Genomic DNA, 27,173 nt, shown 5'->3' with positions numbered 1-27,173 from the left:
TACTTTCTCCATTTTACTTTATAGTCGTTCCCCTCAATTAATTCTCTCAGTGAACACTCCGGCATCTCTGGCGGTTTATATTCAATTCCGTGCTCAACATTCCACGCGCGCTCGCCCGGTTCCCCTCGCTACTCCTGCCGTTCCAGCCCAATAAAGATAGAAGACAGCGCTACTCTTGTTTATTCTGATCATTATTTGCAGCATTTCATGGGACAAATTCTCTTGACCTGCTTTAATACTGAGCTTGCCAACAGAAGCCTGGTTTTGTCCCAATGATCAGCATTTCCACATGTTCACTGTACTGGGATTTTTACTGACTCCTAGTGGTGAAAATACGCAAAACCTTAACAACACCAACAGGTCCTGCCTGCATCTCCCATTCCCAGTCACAGGGATAACTGTCCCAATCTCACTCCACACTCTATTGCCCCAATGCTGTAATACAGATGTTCTCATCTTATCCCTTTTGAAAATGTAATAATCTTTATTTAATCAAACAGTTAAGTGAGTTCTCTTTTGCAGTGACAACCTGGGGAATCAGTGTGTGGGGAATTAAAGGTGTGTAATCACTCAGATGTAGAGGATGAGTTGGTGGTACCAGATGTATGTGGTACCTGGACCTCCAGGTGAGAGAGACACCTGTGGCCAATGATCATACCACCACTGTCTGTGTTAATGTGTGGCTTTTGTCATTTAACTATATCCTCCTACAAGACAGAACAGAAGGTAGGAGAGCAATGAGAGGCCACTAATAAAATAAACTGCACCGATGAATAACCTTAGACTCGCCTCTCCTGGTTTTAATGTTTAAGTCTCTATGTCTATGTGATATGTCCTGCTGTCGGCTGCCCTGTCTTGGCTGATGCAGTACATACCTGTGTCCAGATGAGGTCAGCAGAGGTCATGTTTCACTGTCAGCCAAAACTAAGAGCAAGTGGGGTGAAAAAAAAAGACTGAAACAATAATTATAAGAAGATTCCCAGTGTGAAAACATCATAGGTGGAACCAGTCCACAGAGGAAGAGCCCATCCTCCACTGACTAGCTTGCTATCAATAGTTAAAGATGAGCTAAATGGCAATAGGGAGCTAATGGGGAATCTGTCAAAGCAATTAATCAGTGTTTGGGCAGATTATTGCCTGAGGTATTAAACTATGGTAAAATAGACTGCCCGTGTATATTAATTTAATACATGGTTCAGAAGAGCGAGGTCACCCATCCAGGCCTCCAGATGATAGGGGTTTGACCCCAGAGAGGTTCAACTCTGGAGCAAAATGCAGTGTGAATATTCCCTTTCCTCTGACATCATGCTTCAGTCACCGAGTCCTCCTGCTGTTTGTCTCGTCTGTGTGATTGGGGGGAGTGGGGAGCGGGGGAGGGTTGTCTGGGGAGAGGATTGACTAATCTGTTTGAGAACTCCATCTTGAAAGAATTGCTGGGACACATGTGGTACCCCCACACAGTGAGGAAGATGATGAGGGAGGCAAAGAAGAGCCCAATGATCACAGTTTGAGTTTAGTTGCATTTTGAGGTCAACAAGTCTCATAATCAACCACAAAAGATACCAACAAGCTCCCTCTCCTAAACACTGTTTAAAGATAGTGTTGAAACACAATATCTGAAACTTACAAGTGGAACCCCAAAGTGGATGCTGTAACTCTATTTGAACTCCTAAATAAGTATAAAATAATATTAACTGAAATATATTTTACACACGGAGTATGTTGCCTTAGGTGTGGTTTCTGAGAGAAATCAGCATGACTCTGATAGGCCCACATGACCTAACCTGACCTTTAACTGTGACACTGAGGAGCTTGCAGAGGGACTTCAACCCCCTCCAGTATCGCAGAGTATCCGAACGTAAACACAGCTGCCGGAAGTTGTACTGGTTATCGTGTACGTCTCATTCATCTACATTTGAGTGCCAAGCTTCTCTCTCCTCTGCAGAGGAGCTGCGGGTAAGAGACGCTCACGTGGTTTCTGTGTTTTGATGACGCCCTCGCGTGGGAAGCTTATGAGCCACAGCGTCCGCTATTTTATTTTTTTTTCCTTTTTTCTCTAGAGGCAATCTGATAAGTAAGATATGCCCTGGCATTTTACAGCAGTTCTGTAGCTTCCTTCCTGTGTGTGGCAGGAAAATAACGGGGTCTGCATGCGCGAGCGCGTATGTGTTTGAAATAAGCAAATGCAGCAGGGTTATTGCTCTGGAGAAACTGAATGTACTGAATGTGTGTGTGTGTTTATACTCTGGCAAAGAGGGTGCTGTCAGTTCCATGCCTGGGAGCTTATAAAATATAAATGTTATCATAATAAGTTCCACTTTTATACCACGATATCAGTTTATTGTATGGTATATTTTCACTGATTCCAAATATAACGGTTTTAAAACATGCATTATTTACTGCAGCACCAAAGGTCATATAACTCAGCCCACACCCAGGAGTGTCTGCTGTCCATTCAGAACCATGTGCTGACAGAGTACCATCTCACCGCAAATGTCCATCAGCACGAGGTCGCTGCTGTGTCTCACACACCGCAAACATGCTAAATGGAAGCTGCGATTTCTGTAGGCTACTGCTCATTTCAGCTGTGGTGCACAAACTGTAGCACGATGTGTTGTGAAACAAGACTGAATTTGCTTACCAAGGACAAAAACTATAGACATATTCTTTGACAGACTTAAGGGAGCTCTCAGCACGAGCTCAACAGATCCTCACCGTAGTTTTAAACTATATGGTCAATATTTAAGTAGGGCCTATTTCTATTTTTGAAAAACACTATCGTTTTAGAAAGGACTGTAGTTGTGATGAAGTATTAAACAGTTAGTGCTTTGCGTCAAATAACTGCACTGAAACGCTTGTGTAGTAAGCAGCCTTTCCATCATTTTCCCTTCACTGGCCTGGCCAAACGGCGCTCAGCTTTTCTTTAACCAATGACGTCATTACTGTTCGACGGCGGTAAAGTCGAACTAGACTTCCGGGAAAGCTGTTAGTACAGCTCAGTGAAGCTAGCGTCAAAATTTTATGATTTTTTTCATTATGTATTTAGCAACGATACAGGTAATCGATGTCCACTGATCCGTAAGTATTTTAGCAAATATTTCTTTGTGGTGGAAGTTCTCGTTTGCCGTCGTGGTGACGAGGGATAATGAGGATACAATGCCTACTGCTCAAGTTAGCTTGCTGAATTTAAGTTGTCGTTGACAATAACTCACCTGGAACGGTTATTAGCTGAACTGTTAGCCACCTTTATTTTATTTTAAAGCAAAATGATGTGAAGCAATGTGAAGTATTTAGAATGTCTGCTAAGTGTCTATAAATATTTATTTTTCCATACGTAGGATTTTTGGGTGTAAATATAAAAGCTATTGTAGCTCATTCGTTAAGCATTGTGACGAAGCATACAGATTGTTATCTGCCAAGTGCGCTGCAGGAGAGCTGAACGGGGGAGTGGCCGCGTTCTCAGTCTGAGTGCTGCGGGAGGAGCTTGGACTCCTCACGAGGAAGAGTTGCACGTGGAGAATGAGGGATTTGAAGATGTGGAGGACGAGAGGGACCCAACGGCCCATCATCTTGCAGCACCATCAGGTAATTCACCCACCCACCCACGCTGCAGCCCTGAGGCCTGTCCCCAGTACCTCCACCAAAGTACTCCTCCCCAGTCTGCCACTGCTGCTCCACCTGGGACCTCAGGTAAGATTTCACTGTTAACACACAGCACTGGCTTTGTGTGTTAAATGTTTCACTATGAACCCATAGAAGTCTTATATTTAGTTAAATATTGCACTATTAACAAATGTCTTGTTGTAGAACCTACATTTCTGCATGGAATGAAAAACTAAAATCTTTATTTTTCTTGTTAAAATGAGTGTAGAGGGTTGGTCAGTCTGCTGGGTTGCCCACCTTGTTACTGTTTTGTTTGACCATTATTGTCATAATTATTCTTTTTAAACCTTTAATAAAAATGCATATTTTCACTAAAATTCAGTCTTTCGCTGTGTTATTACATCCTATTTTCATGTCTTTTATTTGCTTTATGCATTTGCATTTACACTGAAAATGTATCAGGAATATTATCATTTTTTAAACAAAATGCATCAGGGCTTTGCTGCATAGGGTTTCAGACTGCACTTTGTCTTTTATTGTTTTTTTATTATTATTCTTACACATTAAAAGATCATCACCTGAACAGGCCCCAGACAAAAACATTAAAATCTGAAAATAAGCCAACACAATAACAGTTATGATCAATTTACAAAAGTCCAAATGAAAATCAAAATCTTTGCTGTTTCATCTGTACATGGTGGATGTGTGACAGATGGGTGCCTCTCTGGGGGTGGACTTAACGATCAGTTCTTTCCAATGGTCCACCCCCCATTTCTCTCTCGCCAGGTTTTTGTTTTTCCTAAAGGCCCAAGACTGCACTGGGTTTCAGACTGCACAGCCAAACACTGCACTGAAAACTCCATCCTTTTTTAGAAACGAGCCACTTTCTTCTTCTGTGTCTGTCAGCGCAGTGTGTCACAGGGGCGGGGTCTTCTGGTGGGAGGAGTCCTGACAGCCTGCAGTGACGCAGAGTTGGAATATATGGAGAAAATGTAAATGGCGTGCGCTGGTTTGTCACCGTGGCTGTTTGAAGTGTTCCTGCAGTGCTCTTATAAGGCAGCAGTGAGTGTGATTGGTGGGGGGGAAAGAGTGTGCTCTCTCAGAGGGGGGCCGGGCGTGTGCACAGGGCTCAGTCTCTCTGAGAGCTCAGAGGTGAAGGTGTGAGCATTCACTCTGCTCTGAGGAAGGTTTGGTTCGTTTGCGCTGAAGATGGAGAGATGTCTGTTCTTTCTCTCTCTCTCCTCCCTGCTCCTGCTCTCCACAGTCAGTGAGTACCAGCTTTATCCTCCTCTCCAGCTTCTCCACACCCAGTCAGGGCTCAGAGACTGGGGGTCAGGGCCAAGGGGTCAGAGGGGCAGCTCTGCAGGCAGGGCAGGGCTCCAGGTCATCTCTAAACACCAGAGTTTACTGTAGTAATATTTCTCTGCATCATTCATGAAGCTTTCATGAAAGTCATTTTATTATTAATTATTTAGGAAATGTTTCTGTATTTCATTCACTGGTATATAAAACATGATATTTGAATAATCCAGACAGGATAAAGTTTTTTGTTTGATCATGTTTGTGTTTTAGTAAATATAAATATATGTGAATATAAAGATTTTTTTCAAATGTGTTTTTTATCGTTTCCGTGTCTATGTAATTTGGCACCTGATAGTCATGAATATAAGTCCAGGTATTAGTTGGAGTTCCCAGAAATACCTGATGTTTGCGTGAAATTTATATCATAAGTTAGCCTAATTAATATTTTCACTTTTTGTAGATGCAAGTTGCTTTTTAATAGTGTAGTTTTATAAGAACTCTTCCGTCTTCGGTGTGTTTTAACAGGAGGCACAACGGAAATGTGACGTACTCTCTTCAGTGATACATTTGATGCCTTTATGGAAGCACATTAATAATATATTGCACTTATTAAAATTCTCTCATCTCATAAAACTTATTACAGCAACTTTTTAAAAAAAGAAAAGAAAAAATGAAAAAAAAAACTTGGCACCTTCTCAAACCTCAACTTCAAAAGCAGGACTGAAGCAGCGTTGATCCAGAGTCAGACTTCCTGTGTAATTCTTAAAATAACACACTCTGAACAGATAATATTCTCCACCGCTGCTTACGGCTGCAAATGGAAAATATTTTATTTGAAACTCAGTAAATTTGAATATGTGGTCTTTTTCATGCAATATTTTACTATCAATTTAAAAACATGCACATTTTCCAAATTAAATAATTATTGAAATTTCACGAGAAATATAACGAGGACATACTCCATAGGATGAATGCTAAAAGTATAAAAGTGATTGTTAAACCAGGATTTTGTAGAGCTGAACTACTAACGTCAAATAAAAAAAATATATAAGCTAACAATTCAAATTCATGTTTAATCCTCATTGTGGAAACATACCATTTCACTGAAAACATTACATTATATGACATTTAATTGGAATACACTTTTATTCAAAGTAATATCATTAAATTGTTAAAATGCATTCCAGATAAATCTCTTCCTTTTTCACTGATAAATGAGTTCTTATAAAGATGCACTGAGCTTGGTAGGAAGAATGGTCTCCTGTTGCTCGTCTGTGTCTTTTGAGGAGCTGTACTCTGCACAGCCAGCGTTTTACGATGCACAGGAGTTTACTGAGGTTCATGTCTGAGTGACCATTCAGCCAGGAAATGCAACAGAAGGTGAAAAGTCTTAGTACTGAACTGCAATAAACACGCTTGGTGTTCCAGGCTACTTCTCATGCTCTCGTTTTCTGTGGAAAGTAAGGCTGATTACATTTTGAATAGATCTGTGTCTGTACTCCACTTGAGATATCTGCAAATGTGAAATCTCAGGTTTTTAATACCATCTCATTCATAGCATTCTCATTTCCTATTTTCAGCGCAGTAAAACAGTTCTTATGTCTGAGAAAGTGAAGGGGTTTTCTCCACCTTGTGGTCAAAGTGTGCATCTGCATTCTGTAGGGGCTTAATGGCCCTGAGGGATAAGCACCAGTGGTGCACCCGATTTTGTTGTTGTGGGGGGGGGGGGGGGGGGGGGGGGCTTGGGTGCAGGGGGGGGGGGTGCAGGCAGGTGTGGGCGCAATGAATTGCGTGTTATGCATTCAAACGACAAAGCGCTTCTTGTCACATTAGCTGTTTCAACTCGTCGCTACACAAAACACTGCACAACAAATTTATTTCCAGTTATTTCGGTGCAGTCTGCACCCTCCTGATGACACCTCTGTTTAGTTGTGTGCTGATGTGTTCCAGTCTTTTATTTTTAATTGTTTGTTCATATTGTTTGAGTGTTTCACCGTATCTTAGGCATAAATCTTGGTTTTCGGGTTTTCGTTTTTTTCATAGTTTTACATTTCTCATCAAACCATTTTTCATGACATTCTTATTATCATTTTTCATATTTGTGTCTCTCTTGGTATTGTTGTTCATTTTGATATGGTGATTTCTTTATTTTAGCTGCTTTTGTTGTTGCCGAATGACTATGTATTGTGCAATAAAGGTTTGTTAAAACTAAATCTCTCTCTCTCTCTCTCTCTCTCTCTCTCTCTCTCTCTCTCTCTCTCTCTCTCTCTCTCTCTCTCTCTCTCTCTCTCTCTCTCTCTCTCTCTCTCTCTCTCTCTCTCTCTCTCTCTCTCTCTCTCTCTCTCTCTCTCTCTCTCTCTCTCTCTCTCTCTCTCTCTCTCTCTCTCTCTCTCTCTCTCTCTCTCTCTCTCTCTCTCTCTCTCTCTCTCTCTCTCTCTCTCTCTCTCTCTCTCTCTCTCTCTCTCAGGCAGTGAGGATGTGAGGCTGGTGAATGGAAGCAGCCCCTGTGCTGGGAGAGTGGAGGTTTACCATCAGGGAGAGTGGGGGACGGTGTGTGGTAATTACTGGGGTTTGTTAGATGCTGGGGTGGTGTGTAGACAGCTGGGCTGTGGAGATGCTGTAGAAGCACCAGGAGATGCTCACTTTGGACAAGGGTCTGGGACAATATGGATGGATCATGTATTCTGCTGGGGATCAGAATCCACACTGATGGAGTGTTGGTCACCAGGATGGGGTGTACATAACTGTGGTCATGGAAAGGATGCTGGAGTGATCTGCTCAGGTAGGACTCAGTGTTATTCAGCTCTTGCCAACATTCTTATAAAAACTCAGCACTTTGGATTTAAATGAGGATTAATTGTTTCAACAATTATATGAACAAATATACAGTATGATAATATAACTAAAACATAGTATTACATTTTACAATTACAATTACTAATCCAGAATGTACAGTCTGTTGCTGCACTCTACTTGTGATTGGCTCATCTCATACAGCAGTTTACATATGGTTGGCTCATCTCACACAGCAGTAGACACGTGATTGGCTCATATCACACTGCTGTATTCTGTGTATAATAGATGTGTAGTCCTGTAATAATACAGCTGTGCTCAATGTTGTCTCTGGAATAAGGTGCCAGTCATTGCTGATGATTCTGTCTTTATTCCCTGTTTAACTGCAGAGGTCAGGCTGGTGGGCGGGGCTGACCTGTGCTCTGGGAGAGTAGAGGTGCATCATGGGAGCTCCTGGGGCACGGTGTGTGATGCTGACTTTGACCAGCGGGACGCAGAGGTTGTGTGCAGGGAGCTGGGCTGTGGAGTTCCTAAAGAGCTGCGGGGGGCAGCTGCGTTTGGCCAGGGGGAGGGCCAGGTGTGGGCAGAGGAGATTCAGTGTTCAGGCAATGAATCTCAAATTTACTTCTGTCCCAAAGCACCCTCACAGAATGAACCCTGCTCCCATGGAAACGATGTGGGACTGGTGTGTTCTGGTAAGAGTCTCCTGTGCACCGTGTGTGTTTTAGTGATACTGGGTTAATATAGTTCCTAAATGGATTGTATGCATTTATATTTAATAAGATCTTTATTCATTGTACAGTGATATTTCCCATGTCCGTGTGGAGTTTGCAGGATCTTCCAGTGTCTGTGTGAGTTTAATCTGTGTGGAGTTTGTGTGATTTCCGAGTGTCTTTGTGAGATAATATGTGTGAAGATTGTGTGATCTCCCAGTATCCACTGTCAGGTTTTTAATACCATGTCTTACTTCCTATTTTCAGTGCAGGAGAGCTGTTCTTACATCTGAGAAAGTTAAACATACAGTATATACACTCCTGGGCAAAAAAATGGGCCAAGCCCAAAATGGCTAAATATTAAGCTTTTAATGGTCTTAAAGTCAGACTGAAATTGCTTCGCTTATATTTTGTATTACCCTTGGTGGTAAAAATAGGCTTTGTCAGCTGTATTATCAAATCATTTACAATTTATAATTTTTTGTTTTGAATTATAAAGGAAGCGGTCTCATTTGCATGCAGCCTATCACAGCGTGTATTTGCTTATGATTAACATTGAGGGCTCGGCTGCATTTGCCACTGTCAAGTCTCGCGAACATGACACCTTGCAAGCGGCACTGTTGTGTTGAAGGATGCACAAATAGTGACTCACTAAACGCAATCCCGAAGGGCACAAATGTAAAAAACAAGAAGAATATATATATATATATATATATATCACATATATATATATATATATGTCACGGTCAACATTTTCCCACCATCCGCACTTTTATTTTTTTTCCCGCCATCGTATTTTGAATTCGCCCGAGTTCATTGTACTAGCCTACTGGGAGGGAATGCTGACTTCAGCTGTCTACTTTTCTGTCATTTTGATATGTATTGTTTAAAGTATTTTTCTGCGCGCCGTGGGAAAAACCGGCGGTCACTCTAGCTGTAGTCTCAGCCTCAGACGGTCCACCCACCAGCTGTCACTCAAAACGCAAGGAGTACGCTCTCGACCCCGCCCGCGCAGTTTCCGACCTCCATGGTAACATGATAGTAACATTTTTGTGTTATGTCCAAATGTATACATTTTTATCATTAAAAAAAAAAAAAAACATTTTAAAACCATTTAAAAAAACAATTTGTTTGGGACAAAGACATTTTTTTCCTCGAGTTGGCTCTGTACTCCACAATTTTAGGTTTGTAATCAAACAATTCATATTTGCCTAAAGTGCAAATTCTCAGCTTTTATCAAAGAGCATTTTATGCGTTTTGTTTTCACCATGTATAAATTGATGCACTTTATACACAGCCCCCATTTCGTTTCAATGTCTCAAATTAAGTAAGGCGTAATTCTGGGTTTTGTTGATCTCTGTGTTTCTGATTAGATATTTGTCTAAGTTTGTTCCTAATTTCTTTTCAATTTTTGTCAAACCATGTTTCAGCTTTGGTATGTTTAGGGGAATTGCATTTTTTCTTTAAATTTGATATCAAAGCTGCCTTTTCAAATATGTTATTTACATTGTTGACTGCCAGATTTAGTTCTTCTTTATTCTGATGGTATGTAGTAGCCAGAAAGGTATCCAATAGTGTTTGAATTTCTTGATCATTGATTGCTTTCTGGTATTCTTCTGTGCTGCTTAGCTCTGTCCTTGAGGGCTTTGGCGAAGATGCTGACTGCCTGTTTGTGCAGGTGAACGTGGTCATGGAGGTTGTGGGTTCCAAGGGCTGGGTGGTGAGCCAGGTGGACGTTGGGCATAAGAGCACATCCTCGTAAAATATCAGTGTTTGCCTTGTGTATGGTGAAGGGATGAAAGTCCTTCCGGGGCAGAAGGGTGGAAATGATTATTTTGCTTTTTGGGAAGGCCTGTCGCCCTCTCTGCCACTCTCCTGATGGATCCGGCCACCCTCTCCTGCTGTGCTCTCAGGTCATTGGTCCCTGTGTGGATTATAATGTGGCTGGGGCTGCCAAGCTGTGATGGGGAGAGTATCTTTAGGGCCTCTCTTGTTGTGGGGCACCAGATTTTTGACACTGTTCTACAAGGGAATAGCTGCTCCTCATTTATAAATTTCCCATTTGAATCAATTAATATGGCAATCTCTGTGTTGGTTGGTGTTGCTTTTGCTTTGGCCTGTTTGTTCCCTGTTTCTGTAGCTGGGATTGTTACCTGAGGGGTGTGTGGGTGAGGAGAGGCTGGAACACTGCTAGTTGATGTGCGCTTGCCTGTGCTGGTGGTTGTGTCTGTACTTGCCTGAGACTGTGTTGCTGGGGGGGAGTTGGTTGTGGATGGGGGATTCTCAGTCTGGGCTGCTTTGCTGTCCGTGTGAGTGGTGTTAGAGATGGTGAAGGACTACAGCTGCTCCACCAGACCTTGTACAGTCCTATCACGATGCTGCAGCTCGTCCCTGGCTGTGGACAGTTCCCTCTAAAATAAAAAATAATAATAAAATAAAAACAATAGAAGTAACAATAAACAGTAACAATAACTAACAGTAAAAAGTTGCAATAACAATAAATAAAAATAATCAGCATAACATAAGAACAGTAACACAGTAACAGATGTATTTCTGTGTGTGTGTGTGCGTGTGTAAATGTTTGTGTATAGGTAAATAGGTGTGGTGTTATGGTTGTATTTCATCACTCACTGTCCCTCAGACTGTGGCAGGCAGCAAGAAACTGTGCTGCAAGTGTAGAGCACTCTGCTTTCCCCCCCAGGAGTAGTTTTAGTTTTGCTTGGTCAGGAAGGTTGTTGAAAAATGGGCAGAACCAGTTAAATTTAGGGAAGTAGATTTTTATGATTTCTTTATATTTTTCACAGTTGGTTATGAAGTGCAGCTCTGTCTCTACCTCCCTCAGAGAGCAGTGTTGGCACTGCCTTTCTACGACAGGTAGCCATGATTTGCGGTGGCGGTCTCAATAGCCAGGCTGTGCTCACTGAGTCTGTACTTTGTCAAGGTGGTTCTCAATTTTATATCAGTCACCATGGTCAGATAGTCTGTCAGGGTGTACTGTCTATTTAAGGCCAGATAACACTGCATTTTGCTTTGTGTTTGAGTGTCCCAATAGGTGATGTAATTTTGCTTTTGATAGGTATAATTTGGTTGACTCTAATTGATTTTGTATCAATGTACTGGTCCTGAGGCTGTGGGTTGTTAGTACTGGTGAGTGAACTAAGCGTCAGGACCAGCTGATAGAGGGGACTCTTTTCTTTGCTCAACTTTTGGTATTTTAGGGCTTTGTAATGGTATGAGTGGGGGGTCACTATTTTTTAAATGTTTCCAAAATTTTATTGCCCTCTTTTGAATTCTGATTAATAATGGATATTGGCCTAATTCTGCCCTGCATGCATTGTTTGTTGTTTTTCTTTGTATATGCAAGATGTTCTTGCAGAACTCTGCATGCAGGGTTTCAATAGGGTGTTTGTCCCATTTTGCAAAGTTTTGATTTGAAAGTGGACCCCACACTTCACTGCCATATAGGGCAATATAGGGCAGTTCAATTACTGATTCAAATAGTTTAAGCCAAATTCTAATTGGAATTTTAATGTAAATTTGTCGTTTTATGGCATCTAAAGCCCTGCATGTTTTCTCTTTCAGTTCATTCACTGCAGGATTGAAATTTCCTGTGGAACTTATTTTCAGACCTAAGTAATTGTATTGTGTGCATGTTTCTATGGGATTTGAATCAAATTGAATCAAATGCCTTTTGGAAGTCTATAAAACTGGCATATATTTTCTTTTTTTTTGGTTAACATATATGTCAATCAGGGTGTGCAGGGTGTAAATGTGATCAGACGTGCGGCAATTTTGGAGAAATCCAATTTGACTTTTACTCCATTTACTCTATTTTACACCATTTTTGAAAATAGGGGTTATGAGTCCATGATTCCAAATGTCAGGGAAGTGACCTACACTCAGAACCAAATTAAACAATTTGAGGATAGTCGATTGGAATTTTTTGCTACTATGTTTCAGCATCTCATTTAGGATACTACCAGGCCCGCTTGATTTATTTGGTTTGAGATTCTAAAGTCTTTCCTTCAGCTCCTGCTCAGTAATGGGAGAGTCCAGTGGGTTTTGATTATCTTTTATAGCCAGTTCTAGTTTATGCCTGGATAGTTTTTTCCTGGATATGATTTTGGTCTGAATTTGTACCTAATGATATTGTTTTATACAATGTTTTAAAATGGTTAATCCATATGTCTCCATTTGTATGGCCAATTCTTCTGGTTTGGATTTATTGAGTTTTTTCCAGTTTTCCCAGAAATGGTTTGTCTTTTGGACTCTTCAATTAATGTCAGTTTTCTGTGGGTATATTGTGCCTTTTTGGTTCTGAGCATACGTTTATATTGCTTTAGAGTTTCACAGTAATGAAGGTGTAAATCTACATTGTTTGGGTCTCTGTTTTTTATTTGATAAGTTTCTAAGTTCTTTTCTAATATTTTTATAGTCCAAATCAAACCAATTATCCTCTGGGTGTTTTGGTTTGTTTTTTGATTGTTTGAGTTGGGATATTTTTGCAGTTTTTCCAAATATATAATTAATATGTTTCACTGCTAGATTGACACCTTCTTTACTGTGAATGTATGTGGTATCCAGAAAGCTGTCTAATAGTGTTTGGATATTTTGGCTGTTGATTGCTTTCTGGAACTCCTCTGTGCTGTTTTGGGTCCATCTGTATTATCTAGGAATGTTGAACAGCTTGCTGGGCTGTGTATGTGTGGTGAGGTTAATTTCTGTCTTTTTGAAAAACACAGTAATTCGGCTGTGATCGGACAGAGGGGTTAGTGCTTTAACAATGAATGCTCTGAAAGAGAAAGGGTCTAGGTCTGTGACCATGTGATCAACAGTACTGCTGCCAAGAGGAGAGCAATAGGTGTTTCTTCCCAGAGAGTCCCCTCATAACCTACCATTGACAATGTACAGACCCAGGCTTCGACAGAGCTGCAGGAGGTCCTTCCCGTTCTTATTCACCTGTGGGTCAGAGCTGTTTCTAGGGAAGTTAGTAACATTTTTAATGTAATTGTTACCCATTATGTGAGTATTACCTGTTTCAATGTTGAAGTCAGGTAGGGAGCCTGTTCGAGCATTCAAATCTCCACAGATCAGCACGTTCCCCTGAGCCTGGAACGTGCAGATCTCATCTTGGAGGTTAGAAAAGATATCCTCATCAAAGTATGGGGATTCACTTGGGGGAATGTAGATTGCACAGAGGAATATGTCTTTTTTGTGTTTGTTTTCTCTTTCTTGATTTTAAGCCAGATGTGTGATTTCTGTGTTTTAATTGTTATAAAATTTGTAAGCTCTGCCTTATACCAAATTATGATTCCTCCTGAATCACTTCCGCGTTTAATTGTGCGGTGTTTGGTGGATGATATTATGATTTCTTTGTAGTTTGGGGGACAGTGAGTGATGGAATCTGGTTTACACCAAGTCTCCTGGAGGATAATGATGTCTATATTTTTTGTGTTATTTTTTAACTCTGGGGTCTTGCTTTTACATCCAAATATGGACGAGTTAATACCCTGGATGTTACATAGTGCAATAGATAGTGCGTTCATGAGTGCAAAAACAATTAGACAAAATTAACTATTTTAAATTGAGATAAACAGTGTAAAAACAGGTAAGTACAATTTGACAGGAACTAGAATATTTCAGATTATAGTTGCAAATTTATAGCAGACTGTGCACTCACTATGTTTAGCCCATCAGCCTGGTGCATATGAGGCTGAGCAGGTGTTTGATCTCCCCCATGTCCGTGTTGCTGGCTCTGGCTGGTCCTTTCAGTGCTGCGGCATAGCTGTACTGCTTCTGCTGCTGGGCTGGACTCTGCTGCTGTGGGGCTGGCCGGGCCGGTGGGGTCTCAGCGGGGGGTTCACATGTCCTGCTGGCGGCGCTCTGGGTCTGGGGGGGCTGTCCTGTTGGTGGTGCTCTTGGTCTGGGGGGGCTGTGCTGCTGGCGGCGCTCTGGGTCTGGGGGCGCTGTGCTGCTGGTGGTGCGGTGGCCGCTGCATGGTGAAGTCCCTTGGGGGGGGGTGAGAAGTAAAGGCCAGCTGGGTGAAGGCTGGAGGGTCGTCTGCTAATCTGAGGGGGGCCGTCTGGGCTGCGTCCAAGAGCGACGTCTTTCAGCTTCCTCGCCAATATGCCCACTGAGCCTTTCTGGAGGTGGACATGGTCGTGGAGGTTGTCCAGGTGGAGGGTTGGGTGGTGTGCGGTGTGGACATTGGGCATAAGAGCACATCCACGGGAAATGGCAGCATTTATCCGTTGGATTGTTTGAGGGTGGAAATCGGTCCTGGGCAGGATGGTGGAGATGATGATTTTGGTGGAGGGGAAAGTCTGAGTGGCTCGCTCTGCCACTCTCCTCACAGATTCTGCCAATCTCTCTTGCTGTTCCCTCAGGTCGTTAGTGCCTGTGTGCACTATTATGTGACTTGGTTTACCCAGGTTTTTTTTAGTGAGTAATTCAAATGCTGTTTCAGTTTTTGGGCACAACATCAAGTTTCACAACATTATGGTTTGGGAAGAGCTGCTGTTCATTTAAAAATTTACCATTTGAGTCCATAAGTATTATAATTTCTGAATGTCTGCAGTTTTTTGTTTTGTTTTTTTTATTTTGAGGCTGGTTTTTGTGTGCCTTCTTTAACAGGCTGTACTTGAGTGGCTGAGGGCCCTGGGGTAGTGTCTTTCTCTGCACTGGGCTGGGGGGTGGGGGTGGGTACCTGCTGGTTTTGCGCTGCTGTGGTGGTCTCAGTCGGGATGGGGGTGCGTGTGTTAGGAGGCTGGGCCTGGTGTTTGCGGGTGTTTTGGAGGCTCTGTAGCTGCTCCCTCAGGCTCTGCATGGTCTGCTCCCTGAGCTCCAGCTCCTCTCTCACTGCTCCCAGCTCCCTCCTCAGAGCCTCTCTGTCCTGCTGCAGCTCCTGCACCTCTCCTCTCAGCTCCATCGTGGAGGCCTTCACTTTGCTGAGCTCGTCTCGCAGGTGACGTGAGGGTTCGCTGTGTGCTTGGTGGGACAGCATCAGCTCCTTTAACTCCACCATCTCCACCTCCTGCAGGGAGAGCATCTCTCTCATCAGGGAGACTGTGCTCTCCAGCTGTTTGTGGGACCCAGCACAGTCCTCTGGGGGTTGGCTCTTCTCTCCCTCTCCTGCCTCTGAATCCTCGGCCTCACTTGTTTTTGTTTTAAATTTTGTTATTTTAATGTTCTGTTTTGGTTTCTCAGCCTCTGCCAGTGCTTTTATTACACCAAAGTCCCTCTGGACAGAGCTGAGGCTAGCCTCACTGCCTTGGAACATGACAGTGCCATTGTGGTACACATTTACAGTGAGGAGTGTGCTGTCACTGTCTTCCTCCTCATATATGGTAATCTGTCTCCCACTACAGATACCATTCTTTTTGTAATGCCTGTAGTGCTTGCAGATAGCACTGTGCCAGGCCTCTGTACAGTCTGTGTATAGGAGCAGGTTTGTTGGAATACACCTGTCTCCTATCTGGGAGAAATCTGCTGTCAGGGTCTCTGGATTGTTTCTCAGCAGTTTGTGTTTAAACTCTTTCCTGGCTGATGCACTTTTGACGCTGTCAGGATACTGTATCTCAAGGGGGAGGGGCTGCCCACTAGCTCCAGAAAATGGATACTTTCAACTGTCACTTTCCAACTGACTCTAAACTGCAGCAGCTAGCTAACTAGCAATTTGGTTTTAATAACCTACAGTTTAATGAAATAAGCAATTAATAGTGACAATTTATTCCAGATTATACAAGTATTTTTCCAAAATGCTTACCTCATAACTGCTGGAGTTGTACTTTTGGTTTTTTTTAATCCTGATATTTTGTTTGATAGCCTCTGCTAGCGCAGCACTATGTTCTTTGTTATATATGTTTGTTTCTTTGAGATTTCTTGGATTTTTTGCTCTTTTAAAGGGTTTATAGTTGTCCCTGTATTTCCTAGTCCTTGATGTTCTGTTTTTGGGTAATTTTCTTTGGTTTATCTCATTTTAAAATAAGAAAATTGTTCGGTTTTTTAGGAGCTCATGTGAATCGTGTCTGCACTCTGAATGTCTCTCTCTCTCTCTCTCTCTCTCTCTGCATGCTGGGAGTTTGTGGTGGTGAGGTTGTGGTTGCTGAGAGTGTGCTGAAAGTGCAAACTTTTCACCCTTTTTTCTGTAATTACTGTATGGTTTAGTGTTATTTATTTTTCAATTGTTTGATTTCGGTTTAGTGTGGTAAGTGGTGGGTTTTCGTTTGTTTGCCTGGCTGGTTGAGCCAGTGATTGCTGGGGATGGCGTCCCGGGTTTCGCCGCCCCTGTCTATCCGACATGGAGTGAGGGTGGTGCCGCCGGAGGCGAGTATTGCCGTGGAAGCGGTGCTCTTGGCAGCCGGTGAACAAATTGGTCATGAAAATTTAACGTATGCTTCTCGCATGAACAAAGCTGTGGTTGTGTTTCTGAAGGAAAGCCGAGCAAACAGCAAGTTGGAAGAGATGGACGAAGATTCAGAATCTGATTCATCGCAGGGTAGTGATCTGTACTCAGTCGAACAGATAAATATTTTTCTTAACGAGACTTTCGGGAAAAAGTTGCAGGTAGAGGACCACTTCCCTGATACTGACAAATTTATTAGGTCATGTGCTGAGCTTTTTGAGCACTTGTGGGGAGTAAATAGGGTGCTAGGTGATGTGGATGAGGAAGGGGGGCTTAATCTTGGTTTTTGATCCTTTGAATTTTTATTATTTTCTTTTATTTTATTTTATTTTTTTGCTGATGGAGTTGGGATGTTTTTTTATATAAGAAAATGGAAGTGTATATGTTTCTCTTCTCTCTCTATTCTCTCTTTTCTGCCCGTGGTTAGTTTAATTGTTTTTCTCTTTATGTTGCTTGTATATTATTTTAATTTTGAAGTACAGTCATTTCTGTGGTTGAACAATGTCCCAATAAAAGGGTTTTCTCTCTCTGTCTCTCTCTCTCTCTCTCTCTCTCTCAGGCAGTGAGGATGTGAGGTTGGTGAATGGAGGCAGCCCCTGTGCTGGGAGAGTGGAGGTTTACCATCAGGGAGAGTGGGGGACGGTGTGTGATGATGACTGGGGTTTGACACCTGCTGGGGTGGTGTGTAGACAGCTGGGCTGTGGAGATGCTGTAGCAGCACCAGGAGATGCTCACTTTGGCCCAGGGTCTGGGACAATATGGATGGATGATGTGTCCTGCGGGGGATCAGAATCCACACTGAAGGAGTGTCCCTCACTAGGATGGGGTAAACATGACTGTGATCATGGAGATGATGCTGGAGTGATCTGCTCAGGTAGGAGCAAGGATATATTCGTTTTCATAAAGTATATTTATATATGTGTGTGTGTGTACATATATATCTCATGAAAAACACATTGTCAACATACATGAATTCCAAGTTACTCACACATACAAAGCACTGTCTAAAAGTCATTCATTCAAACTGCCAAAATCTAGGCCTGCCATTGAAAGTATTGATATCAAAATGACGCCAAGTTACTGTACTACAAACAATATAGGCTTGCCTCACAGACATTAAACAAGCTGTGTAACTTGAAGCAATTTAGGAGACATTGGGTAGCATTGCTTTGGAATACAGCTTCTTTAATTTCTGTGAGGCAAGATATATATTGTTTGTAGTACAGTAACATGGCGTCTTTTTGATATCAATACTTTTAATGACAGGCCTAGATTTTTGGCAGTTTGAATGAATGACTTATAGAGAATGCTTTGTGTGTGTGAGTAACTTGGCATTTTTTTTAGGTTGAAAATGTGTTTTTCATGAGAGATCATTTCTTTTTGGACTGTGTTTGTAATGAGTAAGTGATAATAATAATTCATATATAAAGGTAGGCTATGAGTGACATGCATATGTTGCACTTGCAGAATGACGACAAGTCTTCTGGTGCCACATATTTTAATGAAAACAAGCAGTTCTTTTTCCACTGCAAAGAAAACAAAAGCTTTTAGCTGACCACATACACAGACACTAGCTTTCAGCTTGCTTAGCTAGATAGTATTCCAGTAAAGCTTGCGTCCAAGTATGTTACAATACTGTTCTGTATCGCCCTGTTTCTCTCTAACAGAAATGATTCATGTCATTAAAAGTCATTAAAAATTGTAATTGTTCAAATATAATGAAATTAAATAGTGAAATTGTAAACTAAAATAAATAAATGAATAGAACATTTTTATTTGTCATGATGGGGGGCAGGGGGAAAGTTCAATTAAAAGAAATTTGTGTTGGTGATTTGTGACTGAGGTCTTTTTTTTCCCTGTTTGATGTTGCTTTTGGTTTTATATTGTGCATATTGATTATTTTGGTTAATTTATTAGTATTATTATTATTTTTGTGTAATGAATTCACAACAATGTTGTAATCGCTCTCTCTCTCTCTCAGGCAGTGAGGATGTGAGGCTGGTGAATGGAAGCAGCCCCTGTGCTGGGAGAGTGGAGGTTTACCATCAGGGAGAGTGGGGGACGGTGTGTGGTAATTACTGGGATTTGGCACATGCTAAGTTGGTGTGTGAACAGCTGGGCTGTGGAGATGCTGTAGAAGCAACAGGACATGCTCGCTTTGGCCCAGGGTCTGGGAGAATATGGATGGATGTTGTGTCCTGCAGGAGATCAGAATCCTCACTGAAGGAGTGTGACTCACGAGGATGGGGTAAACATAACTGTGGTCATGGAGATGATGCTGGAGTGATCTGCTCAGGTAGGAGCAAGAGTGTTATACAGCTCTTGCCAATGTTCTTACAAAAACTCAGCAATTTGGATTCAAATGAGGATATTAACTTTCATGAATAAATATATGATTATTACATTTTAAAACATGTTATAACAATGTGTGCATTGTTCCTTTCACTGAACTAATCCAGAATTTGCATGAGATTGGCTCAACTCACACTGCAGTTTACATGCGATTAGCTCATCTCATACTGCAGTTTACATGTGATTGGCTCATCTCACCCTGCAGTTTACATGTGATTGGCTCAGATCACACAGCTGTACTCCATGTGTAATCGCTGTGCAGTCCTCTATTCATGCAGCTGTGCCGAAGGTTGCCTCTGGAACAAGGTGCCAATTCTCTTTTTATTCCCTGTTTAGCTCCAGCCCCTCAAAAAGTCAGGCTGGTGGGCGGGGCTGACCTGTGCTCTGGGAGAGTAGGGATGAATCTTCGGAGCTCCTGGGGCACGGTGTGTGATACTGACTTTGACCAGCGGGACGCAGAGGTTGTGTGCAGGGAGCTGGGCTGTGGAGTTCTTAAAGAGCTGTGGGGGGCAGCTGCGTTTGGCCAGGGGGAGGGCCAGGTGTGGGCAGAGGAGATTCAATGTTCAGGCAACGAATCTCACATTTACTTCTGTCCCAAAGCACCCTCACAGAATGAATCCTGCTCCCATGGAAACGATGTGGGACTGGTGTGTTCTGGTAAGACTCTCCTGTGCACAGGAATTCACATACAGGCATTTCTGAGCAGCGGCAACTCCCAGTGTCTGAGTTTAATCTGTGTGGAGTTTGCATGATCTCCCAGTGTCTGTGTGAGTTTAATCTGTGTGGAGTTTTTATAATCTCCTTGTGTCTGTGAGTTTATTCTGTGTGGAGTTTGCATGATCTCCCAGTGTCTGTGTGAGTTTAATCTGTGTGGAGTTTGCATGATCTCCCAGTGTCTGTGTGAGTTCATTCTGTGTGGAGTTTGCGTGAGTGTGTGTGTGCGGTGCATGTGTGTGTATGTGCGCATGTGTGTGTGTGCATGCATGCATGGGTGTGCATGTTCGTGTACGTGCATGAACGCCTGTGTGTGTGTGTAATTGTGTGCATGTGCGATTGTATGGGTGTGTGTGTGCACGCATGTCTGCATGCCTGTGTGTCTGCCTGTTTCTGCAGTCTCTAGCTGCTTGCGTGCGTGTGTGTGTGTGTGTGTGTGTGTGTGTGTGTGTGTGTGTCTGTGTGTTTGTGTGTTTTGTACCTGTATATTCTGTTAGCCTCTTCCCTAAGTCTCCTTTATTATCTCAGTGTTGGTCAGATGCTAACCCCACTGTGCTGTGTGTAGGGTACACTGGGTCCAGGCTGGCTGACGGCCCTGATAACTGCTCTGGTCGAGTGGAGTTGCAGCACCTGGGTAACTGGGGGACAGTGTGTGATGCATGCTGGGACAGGAGAGCCTCCAATGTCCTCTGTCAGCAGCTGAAGTGTGGGACTGCAGTAGCAGTGCCAGGACAGGCCTGGTTTGGAGAGGGGAGTGGGCCAATCAGGGCTGATGTGTTTGATTGCCATGGGAACGAGACACGCCTCTCACAGTGTGCTGTTTCCTCATGGAGTCGAGCTGTGCTCTCACATGGACAGGATGCTGGAGTCATCTGCTCTGGTGAGGAGTCCTGCTCTCTGTACTGTGTACATAGCACAATTTAGCACACATTTACTGCAGTGAGAGAGAGAGAGAGAGAGAGAGAGAGAGAGAACTGAACTGAACTGAAGGCAGTGAAGAGTAACCAGCTCTACCCAGACAGAGGTCCCCTGGGACAACTCGCCTTCAAAAAAACATTTTTACAAAATAGCAAATAAAATGCCACACCCACTACATCTAGAAATTTTGACAAAATCAGCAAAAACTATACATTGACAGTTGGAATGATTAAATTAAACAATAAACTGGAAATGTATCGCGTTCTAGGCCGAGATTGCTCCCTGTCAGAATATCTCACTAGAGTTAAAAAACCAAGAGCAAAAACACACATTAATAATGTACAGACTCAGTGACCACAGCCCTGCCATCGAAATTGGTTGCCAAAAAAAGACCTGGCTGGCAAAAGAGAACAGGCTGTGTGCTCATTGCAATCTGGCAGGTGGAGACAGAGGCCCACTACCTGCTTTCCTGCCCCAAGTGCCTCTCAATCAGAAACCAATATTTTCCCAAATTCACTGAACATACTAATCAGTTCCAGTACCTATCAGAACCAAATAAATGAATAAAAATTTTGGGGAAGAGGAGATCGCAATAGAGGTGGCAGCCCAGCATGTCTCTGCCTGCCATAAATTAAGAGAGGGTGTGGTCTAAATGGTACTGTACACAATATCATCTGTGTTCATTACTAATACTGACAGGTTCATATATTGTTATACTATAAACAAAATATGTTTGAACCTGTGTGTGTGTGTGTGTATCTATACTTGCATATGTGTATGGGGGGGTTGTTGAGAAACTGTGCGATGGATGTGGGCTGTCTAACAATCTACGGGTCGAGAATCCTGTGTTAATACAATGTTCTATAAGTGAAACGACCGTGGATTTAATTGGAGTGTAATCTGTAATCAATGTGTGCCCTTGAATTTAACAGAGGAGTCTAACCCTAATACACTTGGGTTTAACAGAGGAGTCTAACCCTAATACACTTGGTTTATCAGAGGAGTCTAACTCTAATACACTTGGGTTTATTAGAGAAGACTAACCCTAATACACTTGGTTTATCAGAGGAGTCTAACTCTAATACACTTGGGTTTATCAGAGGAGTCTAACCCTAATACACTTGGGTTTAACAGAGGAGTCTAACCCTAATACACTTGGGTTTAACAGAGGAGTCTAACCCTAACCCTAATACACTTGGGTTTATTAGAGAAGACTAACCCTAATACACTTGGTTTATCAGAGGAGTCTAACTCTAACCCTCAAACTTTTGTGATCCTCAGGCTCTGCCCTCTCAGCTCTGGACGGGACGGTGCGGCTGGCTGGAGAGGGTGCGTGTGAGGGCCAGGTGGAGGTGTACTACCAGCAGACCTGGAGCAGAGTTGGGGGGTCCTGGAGCTTCAGTGAGGCCTCGGTGGCCTGCAGGCAGCTGGGCTGTGGCTCTGCAGTGCAGGTCTACAGCTCCTCTCCGTCTGGGACGGGGGGCAGTGGGGAGTGTCTGATGGGGGTTCAGTGCTCCGGGAGAGAGGCTCACCTGGGGAACTGCAGCACTCCACACAAACTCACCTGCAGCTCCAGGGAACAGGTGTCCATCGTCTGTAACAGTGAGTACAGGTTGCTAATGAAGCTTCTCTGCAGTCTCTAGCTGCTTCTTTGACACGGGGGAAATTGTACACTCAACCTAAAATTTTTTTTAACGTATTAGGAATCAGAGTATTTACAACTGACAGAGCAGAGAGTGTTACGACTTGTAATTTCTCTCTCTCTCTCTCCCTTTCTCGCCCTCTCTCTCTCTCTCTGTCTCTCTCTCTCTCTCACAGATCACAGGTCTCTCAGGCTGGTGGGGGGAGGGGGGGACTGTGCGGGACGGTTGGAGGTGTTCCACAGGGGCTCCTGGGGGACAGTTTGTGATGACTCCTGGGACCTGGAGGATGCTCAGGTGGTGTGCAGGCAGCTCCAGTGTGGGACGGCCCTCAGTGCCCCGCTACCCTCCTTCTTTGGGCCAGGAAATGGACCTGTCTGGCTGGATGAGGTGGGCTGTGTGGGGAACGAGACGTCCCTGTGGGACTGTCCCACAGCCGGATGGGGACAAACTGACTGTGGACACAAGGAGGACGTGGGGGTCGTGTGTTCAGGTCTGGAGCTCAGTGGAGCACCTAAAGTTCTTGCTTTTGCACTGACACTAATTTGGTGTGAATACATGATACCTGATTGGTGAGGAATTTTATGTGTTCAAAGTGATGAGATTTATCTCAGGAGAGCAGAACAGAACACAGCTTTTCATCCTGACTTATACCTGCATCTCATACATTTACCTTACTATCCTCTGTAGTTTCTGGCAAGTGATTTTACGGATATGTTCATTTTTAACCATTTTGTCCCCAAGAGATTTCTAATATTGTTGTTCTAGAATTCAAGGAGATGAGACTGACCGAGGGCTGTTCTGGGAATTTGGAAGTTTTCTACAATGGCACCTGGGGCAACGTGTGCTACAATCAACTGACTACAGACACAGCTACTCTCATATGTCAGGAGCTGAACTGTGGAAAGAGCGGATTTGTGTCTAAAACACAGTCAAGACTGGAATCAGCTCCAATCTGGCTGGATAATTTCAGATGTCGCCCACATGACTCCACTCTGTGGCAGTGCCCATCAAAGCCTTGGGGTGAGAATACCTGCGGGCAAACCAGCGTGGCTTCACTTACCTGCACAGGTAAACCTCACTCAACTGCAGACTTTATACTCCTGTTAGGACCAGTATAATAAACCTCATGACTGCAAACACAGTATCACTCCTATTGGGAACAGTAGCATAATAGTCTCACTACTGCAGACTTGAGTATGCCTGTTAGGAACAGTAGAATTAAACCTTCAAGTAGAACTGGCTCATTTATGTAGATGATGAAGAAGATATGATGAAGTTAATTTACGCTAAACTGGTGAATATCTAAGTTTATTAGTTTTTGTAACATGGACTATTGTGATTTTCTTGGGTTTTTGTGTGAACCCATGACATGTTTCTGAAGCTCTAAGTAGTCCTATTGATTCTGATATGAATAAGTCTCTATCTTTGTGTTTAAAAAAAAATAATTTTTTGTAGTTCATTTATTTATTAATTTCTCTCCATATTAAAGGGGAAGAGGATGACCAACTCCCACGAACCAAATTCTCATGTTCCTCAACAGCAAATCAGAGAGCTTGCACAAGTACGTTTTTTTTTTTTTTTTGGTTGAGTCCTGTGGTAAGTTGTTTTGAATAAGAGTGCCTATTAAATTTAATGTAAACGTAATGCAAACAGTATCCACAAATCTACTCTGGTTAGGCATAGCAGAAATCATTGTGAGAGGTGAGCCATAATGTTAGCAGAGATATGTCTGTAGGAGATGCTAAACATAATGAGATCAGTCATAGTGTTAGTGGAGATGTGTCTGTAGGAGATGCTAAACGTAATGAGGTCAGTCATAGTGTTAGTGGAGATGTGTCTGTAGGAGATGCTAAATATAATGAGATCAGTCATAGTGTTAGTGGAGATGTGTCTGTAGGAGATGCTAAACGTAATGAGGTCAGTCATGGTGTTAGTGGAGATGTGTCTGTAGGAGATGCTAAACGTAATAAGGTCAGTCATAGTGTTAGTGGAGATGTGTCTGTAGGAGATGCTAAACGTAATGAGATCAGTCATAGTGTTAGTGGAGATGTGTCTGTAGGAGATGCTAAACATAATGAGATCAGTCATAGTGTTAGTGGAGATGTGTCTGTAGGAGATGCTAAACGTAATGAGATCAGTCATAGTGTTAGTGGAGATGTGTCTGTAGGAGATGCTAAACGTAATGAGGTCAGTCATAGTGTTAGTGGAGATGTGTCTGTAGGAGATGCTAAACATAATGAGGCTGCTCAGCTCATCTGTGTCTCCTGCTGTAGGTCACTGGCCCCTCCGGCTGGTGGGGGGTGAAGGCGGGTGCTCTGGGAGGCTGGAGGTGTTCCACGGGGGCTCCTGGCGGACGGTGTGTGGAGACTCCTGGGACATGATGGACGTCCAGGTGGTGTGCAGACAGCTGGGCTGTGGGTCAGCAGGAAAGGCTCATGGTAATACTACATTTGGGACGGGGAACGGCACCCTCTGGCTGACTGAGGTGAACTGCGGGGGCACTGAGATGCACCTGTGGGACTGCCCACACTCTGTGCACCAGCACAGCCGCTGCCCACACCAGAACCAGGCTGGGATCACCTGCACAGGTGAGCCTGCGACTCCAGATCGCCTCAGGCTGACTGCCAGCTTCTGAGAAGATTAATCACTGGAGCCCTGACAGAAACACCCACCCTAAACCCCAGGAGCAGCTTAAAGATCCACCCTGCATTACAGCTTGATGATTACTTTATTCATGCGCTCACTAATAATGCAAGTAGAAAACATGATGCTTTGGAACTACATTTACATTTATCAGAAGCTCTTATCCAGGGCAGCTTACAGAAGTGCATCCATAAAGATTTAGGCAACGAGCAGAGAGGATGTGACATCATCAGGGTCACAGGCAATAACAGCAGGCAGGAACAAGAAGTGGAACAACTGAATGAATAAATAACAAAACTCTTTATTTTTATTTTACAGGCCCTTTATCTGAGTCCAGCTCCGCTGCAGGTACGGACTCCTCTGGATGGTGTAGGAGAGAGTTTGGGAGATAAAACCTAAGGCTGAGCTCAGAGCCCTGTCAATCACACAAACCCTTTCTCATGCCCAATGAAGAAAACAATGCATTTTAATTTATTCATTATTTTATTGTTTTAGGTACTCCTGCAATGACTACAAAACCAAAAGCACAGCCAGGTAAAGTTGCCCCAGGAGTCATTTATACAGTAAAAAGAGGACCTATGATCTCACAACTAATTTCAGCTGTTGGGACTAGCTTTTCCACTAATGCTTTGTATTGCATTTCCACCATATAAATGGTGGTGGCTGTTTGCCTGCGTAGGTTGCTAAGTAACACTCAGTATTTGAGTGTTAATGCATAAGTGCTTCTTGCAGTTTTTTGCCTGTTGGCAACAGTACCTCTGCATTAATGCATTAAGACAGAATGTCACCCTATAGATTTCTATCTAACATTAAATGTGGTGTGGATCTCATAGCTCTATGAATGTTGGTGTCAAGATAGTACTTTGATACTTTAATACAGTACTTTAACTTTGAATTTAAATAGACAATGTTCTTGAACAGAGAAGAGAGAACACCCATGTTTTAGTACAGATAGCACAGGCTTAACTGAAGTTTACTCGCTGGAAAGTTAACCATGCACTTGCTCTCAGGTCACCTTTTTATGTTGTATTGGGTATCTTGTGGAATGACTCGGTTTGCTTCATGCAGTTGCTCTGCTTTAATAGGTCGCTGGATGGCTGGCTGTATAAGTACAGTACTGTAGGTGGAAACACAGCTCAGTGGTCAGTGTAAGTAGGGTAGTGGCAGTGTGCCATGTTCTCTGCTGATGCCCAACCCCTTGCCTTCCCCGTTTTGCAGTTGTGTCCACACAGCCAGTGACCCGATTAAAGGAGGCTCCGGCCAGCCCGTCTATCCCAACAGTGGCCTTCCTGGTGGTGGGGGTGCTGTTGTTCCTGCTGCTGGCAGTGCTGGGTGTTCTGCTGTTCCAGAACAGAGCGCTGAGGAGAGGTAGGGGGCGGACGGGCGCTGGGTGAACCACCATCACACGCCGAGTGTGACTGAAGAAGCCTCTCCAGTGATCAGCTCAGTGGGTTAACCACGCAGCTCTGAATGGGGGCTGATGGGAGGCTCGCCCAGTCAAGACCCTGCGCCAGTGCGTGTGGGTGGGCCCCACAGTGTGGGGCCAAGTCCTCCATCACCAGCTGCCCTGAAAGCAAGGAGACTGTCGGGTGCCGCGTGATTGGCCTCAGTGTTGCCAAGGGAGGGATTTGGTTGGCATGCTGATTGTGTCTTTTTGTGCACCAGTGCCCCCATGTGGCCGATAACATTTCTGCAGTCTGCATGGATAAGTTATCGGTTACGTGATAAAAGGTTAGACTGATCTCAGATCAGCAGTCCTCCAGGGCCCTGGTCTCTGACAGGTGGCTGGTGTATGACAGTAGCTGTGTGCTGTACCTCTGCTGCTCATACAGAGAGAGATGTGCTCTCTGAGAGGAGACTCTGACTCTGTGATTCTCTGCCTGTGTTCACATAGCCCTGTCTAAATGGGACCACGCCCCTCTGCACGAAGCCGTCTACGAGGAGATCGAGTACAAACTGGCTAGAGGGGGAACCTACAGCGCCCCCCGGTGGGGTGAGTGAATCGGATCTGTCCTCCTCGTGCTGCACAGTAACGTCTTAAACACTGTGGAAAACTGGTAAATGGACTGCATTTATATAGCGCTTTTA

At 43.4% G+C, this 27,173-nt stretch overlaps 2 protein-coding genes across 7 annotated transcripts in view; both read left to right on the top strand.

The window, feature by feature from the left end:
* Positions 1 to 27,173, top strand: part of LOC118220427 — a 426,649-nt gene that overhangs the window by 285,072 nt on the left and 114,404 nt on the right. The window lies entirely within an intron of this gene.
* The window catches only part of LOC118219941 (scavenger receptor cysteine-rich type 1 protein M130-like), a 58,365-nt gene that overhangs the window by 27,529 nt on the left and 3,663 nt on the right, over positions 1 to 27,173 (top strand). The window contains exons 1-17 of one of the 6 annotated variants that reach the window (XM_035403446.1): positions 2,992 to 3,078; positions 3,421 to 3,585; positions 7,373 to 7,687; positions 8,088 to 8,393; positions 17,375 to 17,689; positions 18,797 to 19,111; positions 19,504 to 19,824; positions 20,447 to 20,761; positions 22,081 to 22,401; positions 22,618 to 22,932; positions 23,208 to 23,510; positions 23,932 to 24,003; positions 24,716 to 25,030; positions 25,404 to 25,433; positions 25,581 to 25,619; positions 26,304 to 26,453; positions 26,980 to 27,078. In XM_035403446.1, coding sequence (XP_035259337.1) covers positions 7,576 to 7,687; positions 8,088 to 8,393; positions 17,375 to 17,689; positions 18,797 to 19,111; positions 19,504 to 19,824; positions 20,447 to 20,761; positions 22,081 to 22,401; positions 22,618 to 22,932; positions 23,208 to 23,510; positions 23,932 to 24,003; positions 24,716 to 25,030; positions 25,404 to 25,433; positions 25,581 to 25,619; positions 26,304 to 26,453; positions 26,980 to 27,078 — 3,328 coding nt within the window. In that variant the 5' untranslated portion in view covers positions 2,992 to 3,078; positions 3,421 to 3,585; positions 7,373 to 7,575. Of the gene's footprint in view, positions 1 to 2,991; positions 3,079 to 3,420; positions 3,586 to 7,372; positions 7,688 to 8,087; positions 8,394 to 17,374; positions 17,690 to 18,796; positions 19,112 to 19,503; positions 19,825 to 20,446; positions 20,762 to 22,080; positions 22,402 to 22,617; positions 22,933 to 23,207; positions 23,511 to 23,931; positions 24,004 to 24,715; positions 25,031 to 25,403; positions 25,434 to 25,580; positions 25,620 to 26,303; positions 26,454 to 26,979; positions 27,079 to 27,173 lie in introns of those variants that run through there. The other 5 variants (XM_035403441.1, XM_035403442.1, XM_035403444.1 and 2 more) reach the window with 5 other exon arrangements.

Source organism: Anguilla anguilla, chromosome 2 (genome assembly GCF_013347855.1).
Source record: "Anguilla anguilla isolate fAngAng1 chromosome 2, fAngAng1.pri, whole genome shotgun sequence".
Taxonomy (NCBI): domain Eukaryota; kingdom Metazoa; phylum Chordata; class Actinopteri; order Anguilliformes; family Anguillidae; genus Anguilla; species Anguilla anguilla.
The sequence above is the reverse complement of the archived record's forward strand: the minus strand, read 5'-3'. Positions and strand labels throughout refer to the sequence as shown.